Below are 15,824 nucleotides of genomic sequence, written 5' to 3'. Positions count from 1 at the left end.
CTTATTATGTATTCCTTCAATGAGAAATGTTAATGTGAATATATCTCCCTGAATTCATTTTGACGTGAATGAAATTCAAAAATCAATACAAACATAAACAAAAAATAAAGCAAAGCAAAGCAAAACAGAATTTAAAAAAAAAAAATTGCTCAAACCAAAGATGGAATTATAACAAAATAGAAACAGATCAAATTACAACCAATTCAAAAAAGGCACAAATAAATTTCAAAATAACTTTTTCGTTTTTTTCAAAAAGAGCAGCAAACAGGAAGAGTGCAGAGTGAAGTGTTTCTCAATACAGAATAAAGGTTGATAGAAGTTTATAAGAACAATTTATTTCTTAGAAAATCTTCACAGAAAATGCAAATGAGTAAGTCAATGAAGAAGAAGAGGATGATGAAGAGGAAATGAGTAGAAAAGGTTTCTTTTCTTTTCTTTTCTTCATTTTTTCCTTTTTTCAGCAGTAATGTTAAAAGTATGTCATTGCGGCTATTCCAAATGCAGCTGGATTGGGTTCTTTGTCCTCTTCCTCTTCTGCATTCTCTCCCAATGGATTATCAACCGAAGAAGAAGAAGAAGAAGATGATGATGAAGAGGATGAAGATTGATCACTGGAAGATGAACTTTCTGCATTTGCTTCATTGTCTTTGCCTTCTTTACTCTCATCTTTTTCATCCTTTTTCTCCTTCTTTTCCTTTTTCCCTTTCTTCTCTTTCTTCTCTTTCGATTCATCTCCATCATCCTCATCATCATCATCATCACCCTCCTCTTTCTCTTCGTCATTTTCATTGTCCTCTCCTTCTTCATTGTCGTTGTCATCATCATCGTTGTCTTCGTCCTTGTTCTTCTTTCGCTTCTTTTTCAGTCCTGGAAGAGGCTTCTCAATAGCACTGGGTGACTTTTGCCGCGGTGCAATCTCTGCTTTTGGATCAATACGAGCAAGATGATCTGTTTATAAGTGGAGAAATGATATAATTTGTTTATAAAAAGAAAGAATGAATGAATGAAATACCAAATAAAAGAATAATTAAAGTAATGAGGAATTAATTGTTAAAAGTAAAAAAAGTTGGTTATTGAATGTATTAAATTTTTAACAATAACATACGAAAACTGAAAAAAATGAATATTTTTTTCCCAAAACTTAAAAAAACTATACTTGAACATCAACACACCAAAGCAATACAGGCTCTTCCCTCCTCTTGTTGGCATGTATGCCAGCATCTCCTTTCTCGACTTGCCCAGCTTCTTCAGGTCTTCGTCTGTCAAAAGCCCTCCCTTCTTCATCATCGCCTCCTGCATGTCCTGGATCCGCCACTCGTTCCCTTTCGCCATCATCACAAACGCACAGAAGCCCATCCACAGGATGAACAGCGACACGTAGAACGCGATCGTGCACACTGGAAACACCAGCCCCGACACAACCGTCTTGAACATGTTGTACACGCTTTCTGGTGTCTCGCTCGGCAGGCACCGCAAATCCTCGGTCATGTTGAGCGACAAAAATCGGCAGCACAAATCGGCCTTCGTCTGGTCCATCTCGCTGAACTCGGCACTCTTGTTCTCCGGGCGCGTCACTTTGATCCCACAGATTTGCTTGATGGAGGCATCAGACACGACGCGAGAGGCAGTATCGGTCATCACAAACCCGATGATCCCGACTATCAGCATCACACCCCCAACAGCACACCAAATAATCCCCAGCAAAAACATGATCTTCTTGATCGTCTTTTTGTAGACACCATATAAACCGAACAGCCCCACAACAAACACTGCAACCCCAGCAATGCTGATAATCACCAAAATCGCTGAGACAGCTTTGAACTTCGCACCCATCAGAACTATTGACAAAATGAATATCAGAACCCCAATAACAAGTAATACAAATGAGCCAACAAAAACGGAAGACGTCGCAACGCGCCTCATCCCAAGCAATTTAAATTCGATTGCTGTTGTTATTAACTTTAAAAAAATCGAATTTGCAAATGAAACGAAAGTTTCAAAATTTGTTTAAAATTATTAGCATACGAATATAAAACTGCAGACGAACCCAACAATCCCAACCCCTATGAGAAAATCTCCGACGAGCTAATTCAGAAAAATAAAACAAATTACAAATTTAAAATTACCACATACATCCAAGAAAGAACAGATTTTTGGGTTTGCATCGGGGCAAGCAAATTGTCTTTTTGAAGCCTAAAAATGTGATGCAAATGATTAGAAAGCAAAGGTAATTGCAGGCATATGCAAACATCCACAATAGATTTTACAAGGCCAGTGTCAGACATGAAGATTGTGGATAGGATAAAAAGAACAAGAGCAGCTATAAGTGAACCAAAGAAAAACTATCAAAGCGCAAATTTAGTTAAACTGTTAGAAGCGAATGACGCAAACAATTCTCGGAAATATATCAAAATCTGTTACAATGGACAATACACCCAATGCACAAAATAGACACAACACAACACCAACTATCAAAAGAAGGATAAACATGAAGTTTCCATCATGAGTAGATATAATGACCACAAGAGGGGCAATAAATAAAAACAGTCCAACGGCTCCAACAATGCCAATGAGGACGAAAAATATAATACTCAATGTTTTTGATAATTTAGGAGCTTGGGGTCCAACAAGCATTCAGAAACACTACAAAAATAAAAGAATAAAAAATTCTTTCAAATCATTAAATAAATGCCTTTCAAACCTTCTATTTTTAAAACAAAAAAAAATCAAATTACTCAAATAATTACTTTGATCAATAAAGATAACTTTTTTGAACACATTATCAAAGCCACGAATAATTTTTCTTCGTTGCGAAACGGATTGAGAATATTCCTGGCATTTCAATATGTGGTTTTTTTTTTTTTTTTTTTTTTTTTTTGTTGATGTTGTTGTTGTTGTTTCCTTGCTTAATTTTTTTTCATAAAAAGGGTATGCATTGAATTTTTTTGCATATCCATTTCTTAACATGCAATTTACAACAATTTTGAAAATTTCAGTTTTGTTCTCAGAAGCAATAAATAATTGTTTGCACAAATATTTGATTTCAAAAAAATCATTCAGAAGTCAAATGTTGTTCATTTGCAATATTTTTGATAGACTCTTCTTGAGACCATGTTTTTTCTCTGTAAGTGATTATTCGAAGAGAATACTTTAAGTGATATTTTGATTGATCCATCCCAACAAAAAATGATTGATAATTCATTCTTTCCAAATGTTGGAATTTCTGCACTAGAATTATATTTTCCCCAGCGATGTATTGATATGCAGAAATTTGAAATAATGCCCGAAGATAAGGGCAAGTTTACAAAAGGTTTAGGTCAAGAACGAATGTGCTTTACAGGTTTTTTGAAGTAATAATAAAATTTCTCTTGATTCATGCAATTGATTTTTGTTATTAAATACCATAACAATAAAACATTTTGTCCTTTGTAACGTTGCAAAAATCAGATGAAAAAGAAGATGCAGTGTCTTTTGCATTAACTGTTACAAAACGACTCCTGCAAAAGACAAAAGTGGATCCGAAAGCAATCAATTATTTAGGAGTGGGCACAGAAAGCGTATGAAGTTTCTTTTGGAGCATTTATTAATAAGAAAATTTCAGGGAGTGGATCATTCGAAATCAATAAAAACTTTTTTGATGAGATTATTTGATGGAAATCCGAATATCAGAGGTCTGGACTCAACAAACGCATGCTTCGGAGGAACAGAAACACTTTTTAACGCTGTTGACCATGTTACAATTCACGGAGGCTATGCAATTGCAGTGGCAACAGATGTTGCTTTGTATGGAGGACCAGTATGCAACTTTTCTCTTTTTGAATATGTGAATGTAACTCACTTTGAAACATTGCAAAATAGTCTGAATCCGCGCAGCCAACTGGAGGAGCAGGAGCTGCGGCGATGCTAATCACTCCGAATGCTCCACTTGTTATTGAGAGTGTGCTGTTTGGAATATTTTGAGAAAACGATTGCAAATAAACAAAAAAACTGAATTTTTTTGATGGTATTTCATTTTATATAAGGATTAAGATCATTTGCATGTGATGACGAATTTGATTTTTGGAAGCCGGACTCTTCTCATGAATATCCTGTTGTGAATGGTCCTCTTTCTCTAAACTGTTATCTTCGTGGCTTGGACCTGTGCTTCGAGAACATGCAGCAGAAGACTCAAGAATTGAGAATGCATTGCAAGAAAATAGGTGAAAAAGAGGTGTGATGCACTTACAGAAATTCTTAATCAATTTGAGTTAAAAAATATATTTTCTTTGTATTTCTTTCATTTTGTGCATGCTTCAAACTCATAAATTTAATTTGATCTAACTTTAATACTATTCTTAGCCACCACCTTTTAGCTTGTCTCAATTCAGTCATTTCTTATTCCATAGTCCGTATCATGGGATGGTGAAGAAAGCTTATTCAAGGTTGCTTTTCTTGGAGAGGCACTCTCAAATACAGCTTCAGACACAATCTGGGCACTCGATTGATTCTGGAATGCCTTTCAGCAAAGAGCTCAAATGGGATGAAGTATGAATCTCTTTGATTTATCTCAATTGAAAATGTTTAAATGATATTTTTTGTTTAACTGCAAATGACTATTCTTTGCTTTGCTTATTCTTTTTATTTTCTGAATCATTTTGTCACATTTCATATTCCTCAGTTTTCCTGCTGCGATGGAATGAGTCTCAGCGACACATTAAAAAGCAACGAATACAAAGTTGCTTCAAGAGCTGTGCTGAAACGGAAAGACGCAGAATTCGAAGAGAAAGTGATGCCATCTGCGTTTCTTCCGAAAAAGACAGGAAATTCATACACTGCATCAGTATTCTTTGCACTTGCCTCGCTTCTGCACAAACAGATGGAGATTGAGAATTCTCTGACAAAGCTGAGAGAAGATGCTTCAAAGGAAAGCAGAACAAGCGATGATGATGAAAAGGAACTTGAGCTTGAAAAGAGGATGATGAAGAGGGTTCTCTGCTATTCATATGGCTCTGGCTTTGTCAGCGCCCTGTGGACAATTCGTGTAAATGAGAAGGCTGGATTGTCTGGGAAGCCGTCGATCTCAACTTCAGAATCTGCTTCACATTGTTCAGTGAATACAGACTTGCCTTCATCATCATCTTCTTCTTCTTCTGTTCAACCATCAACTCCTTCCCTCTCATATTATATTGATTCATTTCCAGAATGCAACCATTCATTTACTATTCACTCTTTATTGCAGTCAATGGCGCACATCGATGAACTTCTGGCAAACAGGAAAGAGATGGAGCTTGCAGACTTCAAAGCAGCTGTGGCTTCACGTGAGAAGTATTACAACAAAGCTGGGTGGAGCACAACTTCGCAAGATGCGAATGTGGCAAACGTCTGTTTTGAACCAAATTGGAACAAATACTTTTCAAAGGGGGTGTTTTATTTGAAGGAAATCACTGATGACAGAAGACGAATCTACGAAGAATACGATGGATCTGAATAATTGTTTATTGAAGAAATAAAAAAAACAATCCAAAGAGAATAGAACAAAAATTCATTTTTAGTGAATGAATGAATTTGCAAAGTGAAAGTGATAAATTTAGAATGTCTTGAGTTGGAAATAAGAATGATTTTATTTATAATTGTTTTGTCTTACATTTTAATTTATGTTTTGTTTTCATATTTTTTAAAAGTCTTCATCTTTTCATGAGCGATTCACCACATCTGCTTTTTGTTCATTTACCTCCTCTCTTTCATGCCCCTCTCATTTTGTTGTATTAGCGAATTTTTATAATTTAACACTCTTTTTAAAGAAGCACTGTTTTGAAACAAGAAAGCAATTTGAACAATGGGCCCTGGCAAATCCAATGAAAACTGGATAAAACATTTATAAGAAAGCAGTAGGACTCCCTTCATATTTTTTGATTGAAGGCGTTGGAGAAACACTCAATCCAAATGAAATGCAAGAAAAGAAGTGAAAAGTTACAAAAAGGTGAAATGGGTTGAAACGAAAAAACCGAAACAAAAAATCTTATTCAAACAACCAAAAGCTGCACCTTTGTATAACACGATGAATACTTAAATAAAAAAGATATAGAGAAATACTAAAATTCATCGATCAACAAATCTTAGCAAAAAGAGATACCAACAGAGATGAACAGCATTAGATTTCAGAATTTCAAGAAGTTTTGTTTCCCTCAAGAAGAAGAGCAAAATCATTGTCATCGTTTTGAAATAGTTCTTCGTCTTCAGAAGCTGACGTCTTTGTGTCTTTCAACACTTCTGGTGCCTTTTCCTCCAGCACAGGACTGATTGTGTTGTGTTTGAGATCGTCTTCTTCCATCGCAGACTCCAACAGCTGAAGCGGAGAAGATAGAACAACAGCCTTTTTAGGGTGTGCCAGAATGGCGCTGCTGTAATCTTCTTCGCTTTGGCTTTTGTTTTTCAGTGTTGGCTGCGATGATGGAGCTGTTTGTTTGTCTTTTTCTGCGTTTAAATCAGCATTGTTTCCTGAAGGATCTGCTTCTCCAAGCTTTTCTCCTTCTTTGTTTCCTTTAGATTTTTCCATATTTTTGGATTTGAGCTCCTCCTCTTCCTCGTCTTCATCCTCATCTTTGCTCTCATCTGAAATGTCTTCGTCCGCTTCATAGCTTTTGTTTCTGCTTGTAAGAATCACATCGAAAATGGTCGGAGACTTTTCCCTCTCTTCTTTCTCTTTTTCAATTCCTCCAGCAACACATTCAAAGAACGAGGCAATTCTTCCAGAAGAAGAAGATGTTGTTGATGATGATGATGAATTCAAAGATAAATGTGAATGAACATCATCCAGTGTTTGAGAGCTCGATGTTTCCGAAGCACTTGCTTGTTTTGAAGGCACACTGACAACAGAATAAAGAGAGGTCGATGTCATTCTTGTTGTTTCTTGCTCTTCCACCTTCGGAAACAACTTTGCTTCAATCGCTTCTCTTTCCTTCTGCTCATCAAAGGATTCTCTCTCACTCTCCATTTCTTTACCGTTTTTCTCTCTTTCAAGCTCTTTCTGCTTCAGAATCTGCACTCGCTCGGCTGCCTGCGCCACAATTTTCCTGATCCTCTCCTTCTTCTTTTCGTTGTCCAGCTCCTTCCGCTTGATCGCTTCCCAGAAATCGATGCTTTCTCTATCGTTTGAACCACTCATTCTTTCATATCTTCCAATATTCGCCTCTTCTTTCTGCTGCTTCTTCTGCTGTCTTCGGAGCATCCGCTTGTGTCTGCGGATCACCTGAAGATGCACTGGAAGCTCACAACAGGCAGCCCTCCATCTCCTCCGAGACGCCTTTAGAAGACTCTGCTTGATTGACGACGCAATGTTTTGAGCTTCGGAACTGTCTTCTGTTTTAGATGATGGTGGCTTTGTGGAAATTGCAGTTTTATTGTCAATGCTTGTTGATACGACGTGATCTGTGGCATTTATTGCAGAATCTTCGCAACTATCTTTTTTGTCAGATGTTTCCTCACCTTCCTCTTTTTTAACTTCTTCTCCTTCATTCTTTTCAGAGCTCCCTTCTTCTACGCTTTCCTTCAATGCTTGCTCTTTCTTCTCTTCAGCTTCCAAAGATAATTCATTCACATTCTTTATTTCTCTCTCATTCTTTTCATTATCTCCGCTGACTCCTTCGTCATCCTCGTTTTCATCCCACACCAAGTCAAATGAAGGCGGACGTATCATCCGCCTGCTCCGCTTCATCAGCACATCCTCCACACTCTGAAGCTGCACCACACATTCTTTCATTCTCTCTTTCGCTTTCGCTTTCGCTTCATTCGAACTCTCTTTCGTTCTTTCTCCTCTTTTCTTTTCTTTTCTGCTTCCTTTTTCATTCTCTTCTTCATTCTCATGACTTTCTTCACGTTCATCATAAGATTCACCTTGGTTTTCTACGCCTGACATTGCCAGCAATCCCATCAACATTCGCTTCACCATCATCACTCTTTGGCTTAATTTCTCTCTTTCTTCCTCCTCCCTCACAATCTGCCGCTCCAACGCACAAAAAGTAGGTATCTTTAAATCAACTCCATTCAAAACAGACAACCTTTGCACCTCTTCAAACGCCACAGAAACGGCAGAGTTGTTTGAGAATGGATCGTCAGCAGGCGAAGATGATGACGACTCAAACGGCAGCGTTTCCGGTTTGAGCATCGTCATCTTCTCCTGCATGTGCACAACAGGAGATGCAGACGGAGAGGAAAGAGAAGTCAGCATGGTGGACGGAGCCATCTGAGACAGCGTTGAAGCTGAGATGGTTCGTGTGGGGAAAGGAGAGCGCTTTGTCCGCTGAAACTGGCCGCTGATGTTTGGCGGAGCTCCATTCATAGGACGAGGCTTGGATTGCATCTGTGTGGGAGCCTGGCCATTGAAAGGAGGCTGCGGTGATCGGAGAAAAGAGGAGTTATGTGAATAAGGAGGAGGCATTGCCTGTGGATGCATTTGAGGTGGATGAGAAGCAGCAGTATTTGGAGGAGGCGCAGATCCAGCGGGTGCATCGACGACACGACGAGGGATAAACGATTCGATCTTGCTTGGTGCAGAAGGTGAATATGTTGGTGGAGCAGTGGTTGGTGGTGAGGGTGCAATAACAGTTGGATTTTGGTGTGCTTGCTGTGGAAACTGTGAGCGAGCAGGCGAAGGAGAATATGGCAAGCGAGAAGCTCCTCCAAGTCTCCTGTAATCGTCAGACGTCACAATGGGCGGGTGTGTTTTGATTGTCGGGTGCTGATGCTGGTTGGTTGTAGGTTCTGTGAAGCAAGTCACCTCCGACGGCGAAGGGAAAGGCGCGGGAGTGACACTGCCCCACCCGCCGCCAACTGACAGCTCTTTCAAAACCGACTCGTCGACGCCAGCTCCAATCACATCGCGCCTCCCCATCTGAACAGCAAGAGAAGCCTCAGACGAATTGGCAGAGCCTGGTGCAAAATGAGAAGGGGATGCAACTGGCATTTCTTTGGGCTTTGCCTCTTCCTGCCTGATTGAAATGAACGGGGGCATTGGGCGTGTCGGGAAGCAGAGCCTGTACCCGTCGAGCACGTAGGCGTCGACGTCGACAGCCGGCGGGAACGCCTTCAGCACGCGGAACATCTTCAGCTGGTCGTCCATCGCCATCAGCTGGCCGCGGATGGAGCGCATCATCGACACCGCCACCCACTCCATCAGCCGCAGCGAGTCGCCGCACGCAAACAACGCGTCCCATAGCCGCAGTCCGTCGTCGAGGCCGAACTCGCGCAGGAACAGCAGGCGCATCCACTGCATCAGGAAGAGATGCGGCTCCACACCCAGGCTGCTCAGGTGGGAGAACAGCAGAGGGTCCTTCAGCGACAGCAGACGCATCACCTCACGCGAGGACGAGGCAAGCATCGGCTCGGTCTGTGGGAGTGAGGATGAATGAGGAGAATAAGAAGAAGAGGAGGAAGACGAAGGGGATGAAGAGGAAGTGTATGGTGACTGCCTGCTTTCAGAATGATGAGTGTATGCAGCTGAAGGGGATGGTGAGGGAGATGGAGATTTGGATATTTGCATTACAGAAGAAGATATCGGAGAGGCAGCAACAGATGAAGTGGTTGAGTGAGCAGGGCTTGTCGAAGGTACTGGGGATTGGCCAGCATTCACCTGAGCTTCAGTAGATGGGGCTAGAATTGGAGAAGATCCAGCTTTTGAAGCTTCAGCCAGTTCTTTTTCTTTCGCTTTCTGTGCCAGTACATCAGGCTGCATCCACCGCTCAAAGTACCATCGACTGAGTCGGGGAATTAGCAGTGTGAAACAGGTGTACAGGTCGTGCTCCAGATAATGTGGATCGGTGATGGCATCAATCAACACAACTGGAGCTATCCTTCCTCTTCGGAATGCTATTGGTTCGTTTTGTTGGTACATATGCGTTGGGCTCTTTGCTTGGGTATTTGGCGATGATTCTGTTTGTGATAAGGGATATCTCGCAAGAAGCTCTGCTTCGGACAATGGATGTTCGCTTCGGCAGTTGCTTTGGGCAAACACATAGTACAACCCTCCAAGGATCTCATGCATCCCTTGCATATATTTCAATTCAGGATGAGAGCGAACCCAAACCAGTAAAACTGTTCTCATTGTCTCAATCACTTCTCGATGATGAAAGAATGGAACTTCAGGAAATAAACGTGTTAAATCCAATGAAAGTTGTTCTTCGTATTTTTTATTTACAAAAAATTTGCCCCACGCGGAATCTACGTCGGTACTTAAAGGATTATCGTGTTCAAGATCACTAACATTGCTTTTGTGGGGATCAACAATAAGTTTTTGCTTTAATTCTTCATAATGCTTTCTTGAATGATTTAATTGATGAATCCATTCTTCTGTTGGTTCTCCACTAAGAGCTCCAAAGAAAAATCTCCAACAAATGCTCCTAATTAAACAATCTTTCAGCCCACAGTTAACTGCTCTTTGTCTTGCCTTTTCACCGCATTGAACTCCAAGTTCACCAAATAGTACTTCAAATTCGTATCTACAAAGTATCAAACAAAAACAAAAGTTAAAAATACATTTCAAGAATATCAAATAAAAGATGGTATAACTGTGCAATTTCAGATAAATTTTTCTCGCTTTTAATATTTTTCTGCTCGCAGTTCATGCTCATGAAATTGATAAACCACAGAACACAGAAAAAATCAATAAATAGTTATTTGAAGTATTAATAAAGGTTACTTTTGTTTAATTATCGTTTTTAATTTTGTTTGCTCTTTCAAAAACATTTAAAAAAATACTTTCGATATTGTTTCACAAATATGTTTTGTTGCATAATTTTTTATCACAATTAACGTTTTTGAATTTGCTAGAAAGAAATGGACGCTTGTGGGAAATGATAATTTTTTAGAGCAATATAAATAGCATTTCTAATTTCATGCAAGCTGTAAACTTTTCTTTTTATTTGCAATTTGTAATTACTTGTGCTACAACATTTGTATTCGCAGATAAATTTTGACTTCGTAAGTTTTTGAGCATATTAAAAGAATCCACTTTCTGATTCTTCTTATCTTTTTGTGAATTTTAAATTTAAATGCAGACTCAAGATGATGAAACTCAATATCATGAGTCACCTACAATGCAAGCTGAGTCAATGAAAAAGGAAAGTTGGCTTCAAAAAGAAACAACTTCAATTATTATTCTTGGGTTAGCATTTTGCTGTTTGAGTGTAGCTTCACAAACTTCAATGAACAATATGGCATCTCTTTTTCCGAAATATTCTTCAATGATTTACACTTTTCAAGGAATAATGTTGTGTCTTTATTCTCTCGTTTCTCCTCTGGTTCAGCAACTAATTGGTGTTTCTGTGGCTTTAAGATTAGCGTCTTTTTTAAGTTTATTTTTTGTTGTGCTTGTTTTGGTTGTTTTAATTATTTTGAGGGGAATGGAAGAAACAACAGCCACTTCCCTTGTACTTTTATTTTTTGGAGTAGCGTTAAATGCAATATCAAATCAAATGCTTTGGTTTGGATGGAGTAGTCATATGCAAACAGCAACGAAACCGGAAACAAGAGGCAAAATGACAGGGTTGTTTTACTCAATTTTCTACATAAGCGCTCCTTTCGGAAATATGCTTGGCTCAGTTCTATTTGCTGTTGGATGCTCAAGCATTGTTGTTGTTACTGTTTTTTCTATCTTTGGGATTATCGGATGTGCGCTAATGCTGGTTGTCTCAACAAAATCGTCTAACAAGCCAAAGATGAGTGCAAAGTTGTATTTCACCGAGATCTGGAAGATCGCAAAAGTGAAATCTTCGTACAGTGTTGTACTGTTTTTGAGCTTGTGCCGATGCATGAACTCATTCCTCGTCAACATTCTTACAAAACAGCTGTCTCCAGATGAAGGAAAAGTGTGGAGCGGAATTGGGTTTGCACTTGGTGGGCTTCTGTCGATTTTGGGCTCATATCTATTTGGGATGTTCGTTGACAAGTTTTCGAAGCGAACATCGCTTTTCATAAACACAGCAACAATTTTGGGTTATTTAGTTTTGTCTACTGCAACTTTGGGTATCACTTCAATTATCTCTCTCACATCGACATCTTCTGACGTGCCTCTTTCTCCAAACTTGGAAATATTTGCTTCTCCTTCTTCTTCATCTGCATTGCCTGTTGTCAAAATCATATTATTCTGTTTGACACATGCGTGCTACGGTTTCAGTCTGAGTGGCATTGATGTGAACATGTTCTGGCTCGCATTAGAGACATGCCACTATTCGCCTATGGCATATCTGCAGTTCGCTCGTGCCTCATCTAATTTAGCATTTTCTGTGTTTTCTGTGGCGACTGCTCTGCGCCCGCCTTCGCTGGCATTTTCTTCTCTGTTTCTGCTGGTTCTTCTGCTTCTTCTGTTTGCATCGCTTCTGCTTCTGTGGATGGTCGACACGAGTGTGTTCTCGTTTGGGAAGGTGCCTGCACACGAAGCAGTGGCTGCAGTTAGTGCAGATCCAGAGGAACTTGCAGCAAGCGGCAAAGTGATCTCTTCATTGGAGGTGGACGAGAAAGCACTGGTGGAGAGCATCAAGAAGCTGGTGAAGTCAGCAAGAGTGCCTGAAAGATCAGGTCTTTCAAACAAAAACGAAAAAGCAAAAGGTTGCATGACTTCATCTTCTTCATCATCATCATCTTCTTCTTCTTCTGTGTCCTCCTCAGCATCTGCATCTGTATCTGCATCTTCGACTTGCTCGTCAATGCACATGCGTTGCCCTTCAGTCTCGTTGTGCTCCTCTTCGCAGGCAGACACCAATTCTGCTCTTGAAACGTCTTTCTCATCTGCCATTGTGGAGTCTGCTGGAATGCTTGGGCAGTCACTCAGCCACAGACGAATCGCGTTATCACCTCTTTCTGTGGAAGAAGATCACAAGCTGCAGGAGATTCTCCAGTCTGTTTCTCCCACATCTTCGGACACAGCAGCCACAGATAGTCAGCAAACAGATTGCAGAACAAGCAAAAACGAATCATGGAGCGAGTCGCATGAAGGCAAACAGGATGAGAAATGTGATGCATTTCCAACATCGGATTTGCTCTTTAGCTCTTTTTCTGGCTCGGCTGCATCTTCTTCGTCTGAGCCAGCTCCGTCTTTCAGCAGCAGCAACTCTTCAGAGCAAGAAGACAGCGACACAGCTCGACTGCTGAGCAATCCCGATCTGCCTTCAATCAGCAAACAAAATTCTGATATTGAATCTTTCGATTCGAAGCTATCTTCTTCTTCCTCTTCTTCTTCTTCTTCCCCTTCTTCTTCTTCTTCTTCTTCTTCTTCTTCTTCTTCTTCTTCTTCTTCTTCTTCAATTTCTTCGATGATATTCCCTCAGTCCATATCTGCTGCCACGCTCTTCGAGACTGTGTCCAACCAGAATCCGCTTCTGCAGAGGCCCAGATTTCCTCATCTTGCTCCGACGCTGTCACGTCCTCGCATCACTCCCTCGATGCTGCTGGAAGAGGACGAGGTGGTGAATGAAGACAGCTTTGGAGGGAACAGCACAGAAAGCAGGCAGGGCAGGGTCGAGCAGAAGAAGACAAGATACTTCACTTCGATGGAAGGAGCGTGCTTGCAAGCAGTGGAGCAGCAAAACGCAAAGTGGATTGAAGGAATGAACAGAGAAGAGAAATCCAGCGACCAACAACAGATGCATCAAATGCAGCAATGCGGTGAGAAAGAGGAAGAAGATGACGAAGGGGAAGATGCCCATAGTTCACGTGAGGCAGATGGAGAAGATGAAATGGAGGTGATTTTGGAGCAGAATGAAGAAAATGGTGCAAGTGACTTGAAGGACCAGAGCAAATCCGGGAATAATGACAATGTTGATGAAGATATCTCAGTAATTGGCCCTCGAGCCCAAGCGAGCGAGTCTCCTTTGAAGACTTGCTCACCTTCTTCTCTATCAGCAGATTGCTCCGCTGCATCTTCGCAAAGCGAACAACTGCAGCTTTCTGGAAAGTTTAACTCAGAAAAATTCACTGAGAAAGCATTAAACCAAAAGCAAAATGTCATTTGCTCGAATTAAATTGTTTGTTTCTTGTTATATTAATTTTTTATTGGCAAAAAATGCTGAAAAGTGAAAAAAGCAATCATTACAACTCCATTTATTCTTATTATTTTTTTTTTTTCTCTAAATGTGACGAATAAAAAAAAATAAAATAAAAAATAAATAAAAATGTAACACTCTCCATATATGGAACAACAATTTCAAACAAAAAAGGAAATAATTCAGATTTATAAATATGTTTCTGAACAATCATTAAAACATCTTAGCATTTTGGAAGTCCAGAATAAAATATTTCATCAATGTGGCAATCGTTTGTTCCTCTTCTAATTCTGAAGAAGCCCTTTTCTCCCCATCCTGATCCCCATGAGTTCTGAAGGAGCCAGTATGGCACTCCATTTTCTGTTCCCCATCCCATCAACATAACATGATGCCATCCTTTGGATTTTCCTGTTTTGTGTTGGTAAATTCCACTCTTGTAGTTTAAAAAGTCTTCAAACACTTCAAAGCATGCATAAACTGGTCCATTATTTGCAACTTCGTCCATCACGGTTTTTGAGTTGAATGATCCCCACGACGAAACAAATGAGCGCACAATATTTGATCCATTTTTGCATTTTGATGGGCATGTTGGGACACGTCCTGAGCCAGAAACATATGGAAGGCATTGTTCGGTTGTGATTCCTTTCTTCTGAATCCAATTCCAAACTCGATCGGCATATCCACCTTCGCACCCCATGTTATTTGATTCGCATGACACAAGATCCTGAGGAGACATTACACCTTTGTAGCATCCTCGAATTCCCATTCTGAAGCCCATGGTCTCTGATGCAGCATGAGCCCAGCAAGATCCACATGACGCTTGATTTCGAACTGGCTCTGCTTTGCCTGGCCATTTTTGTCTGCAGTCAAAGGAAGCTGGTGCATTTTCGTTTTCGGCAAAGGTCCATTCTCCCTCAAATCCGTTACCAATTTGAGAAATCATTGCTGTCATCTTCGCAAGCGTCAAAATTTCACGTGGATATTCGGTAGCAACCCAAGTCGATGAGGGGTCGTTGTTGACAATATCAACCACTGACTCAGCCAACACTGATGCAATTAGAAAATAAAGCATTTCGAAAAAAGATTGATCTTAATCACCCAATATATATAACAGGTGAATATTAATGATGGTCTCATTTTGATTCAGATTTCGAAAATAATAAAGAGGATGGCTTATCGGAAATATTGATAAATTGTTGACGAGTCAAAGAGGTTAACCGAAATGCTTATATTACAAGTGTTTCATTCTGCACTCCAGAAAAAAGAACTTGGAGACTGCAAATTTTTATTTTAAAAAAAACTACTGTATTTTCCAAACTTGTTAAATTATCACATAATAACGAGTCTTGCATTACATGCAAAAAAAGAGATGAAATAATTTTTTTCTCTGTGAAAAAAATAGAAAAATTATGTTGAACAAAACACTGAAAGAATCATCCAGTCCAAATCGGACATTATAACATCTGTTTTTCCACAACTTTTTGTGATTGTATCCGATTGTGAGTATACACGATGATGCTTTTCACAGAAAAAAATTTAAATTAACTATTGAAATAATGAATTTTGTGTCGATTATTTTATTTTTGGAAATTTTACACAAATATACTTCTGTCACTTGCTTGAACAATTTTTGTCACAAATACACATTATTTTGACTTATTTGAGCTCATTTTTGAAAAAGCGCAAAAATGATATTTTTGATAAAAAAATCCATTTTTCAGAGAAAAAATCACACATAATAATAAAAAATGTGATTAAATATTTTCAGACCTGTGATTATATGCGATGAAAAATGAATGAAAACCAAGCAAA

At 39.5% G+C, this 15,824-nt stretch overlaps 5 protein-coding genes across 5 annotated transcripts; 2 read left to right on the top strand and 3 right to left on the bottom strand.

Annotated features, from left to right (window-relative positions):
* Nucleotides 1-469: 469 nt before the first annotated feature.
* Nucleotides 470-2,522, bottom strand: MONOS_72 (uncharacterized protein; the record flags this gene model as incomplete). The annotated part of the gene is made up of 5 exons (XM_067877510.1): nucleotides 2,250-2,522; nucleotides 2,134-2,193; nucleotides 2,026-2,085; nucleotides 1,173-1,959; nucleotides 470-948 (listed from the first exon to the last, which is right to left on the bottom strand). Exons 1-5 carry the CDS (start codon nucleotides 2,283-2,285, stop codon nucleotides 470-472), a joined length of 1,422 nt encoding a protein of 473 aa, XP_067733517.1. The 5' UTR covers nucleotides 2,286-2,522.
* A 1,115-nt stretch (nucleotides 2,523-3,637) lies between these two features.
* On the top strand, nucleotides 3,638-5,813 carry MONOS_71 (hydroxymethylglutaryl-CoA synthase; the record flags this gene model as incomplete). The annotated part of the gene is made up of 5 exons (XM_067877399.1): nucleotides 3,638-3,796; nucleotides 3,859-3,937; nucleotides 4,023-4,210; nucleotides 4,339-4,524; nucleotides 4,658-5,813. 5 exons carry the CDS (start codon nucleotides 3,638-3,640, stop codon nucleotides 5,468-5,470), a joined length of 1,425 nt encoding a protein of 474 aa, XP_067733516.1. The 3' UTR covers nucleotides 5,471-5,813.
* Nucleotides 5,814-5,864: 51 nt separating this feature from the next.
* Nucleotides 5,865-10,656, bottom strand: MONOS_70 (Tre-2/Bub2/Cdc16 (TBC) F family protein E). The gene is made up of 2 exons (XM_067877290.1): nucleotides 10,543-10,656; nucleotides 5,865-10,472 (listed from the first exon to the last, which is right to left on the bottom strand). The coding sequence occupies exons 1-2, from the start codon at nucleotides 10,602-10,604 to the stop codon at nucleotides 6,146-6,148; spliced, it is 4,389 nt and encodes a 1,462-aa protein (XP_067733515.1). The 5' UTR covers nucleotides 10,605-10,656; the 3' UTR covers nucleotides 5,865-6,145.
* Nucleotides 10,657-11,375: 719 nt separating this feature from the next.
* Nucleotides 11,376-14,142, top strand: MONOS_69 (uncharacterized protein; the record flags this gene model as incomplete). Its single annotated transcript, XM_067877174.1, has 1 exon — nucleotides 11,376-14,142. The coding sequence occupies one exon, from the start codon at nucleotides 11,376-11,378 to the stop codon at nucleotides 13,989-13,991; it is 2,616 nt and encodes an 871-aa protein (XP_067733514.1). The 3' UTR covers nucleotides 13,992-14,142.
* MONOS_68 (putative cathepsin B8 cysteine protease) lies at nucleotides 14,056-15,105 on the bottom strand. The gene has a single exon (XM_067877062.1). The coding sequence runs from the start codon at nucleotides 15,082-15,084 to the stop codon at nucleotides 14,236-14,238; it is 849 nt and encodes a 282-aa protein (XP_067733513.1). The 5' UTR covers nucleotides 15,085-15,105; the 3' UTR covers nucleotides 14,056-14,235.
* Between the last annotated feature and the right edge of the window lie 719 nt (nucleotides 15,106-15,824).

This window comes from Monocercomonoides exilis, assembly GCF_001643675.1.
Source record: "Monocercomonoides exilis strain PA203 chromosome Unknown scaffold7-2047599, whole genome shotgun sequence".
NCBI lineage: Eukaryota > Preaxostyla > Oxymonadida > Polymastigidae > Monocercomonoides > Monocercomonoides exilis.
The sequence above is the reverse complement of the archived record's forward strand: the minus strand, read 5'-3'. Positions and strand labels throughout refer to the sequence as shown.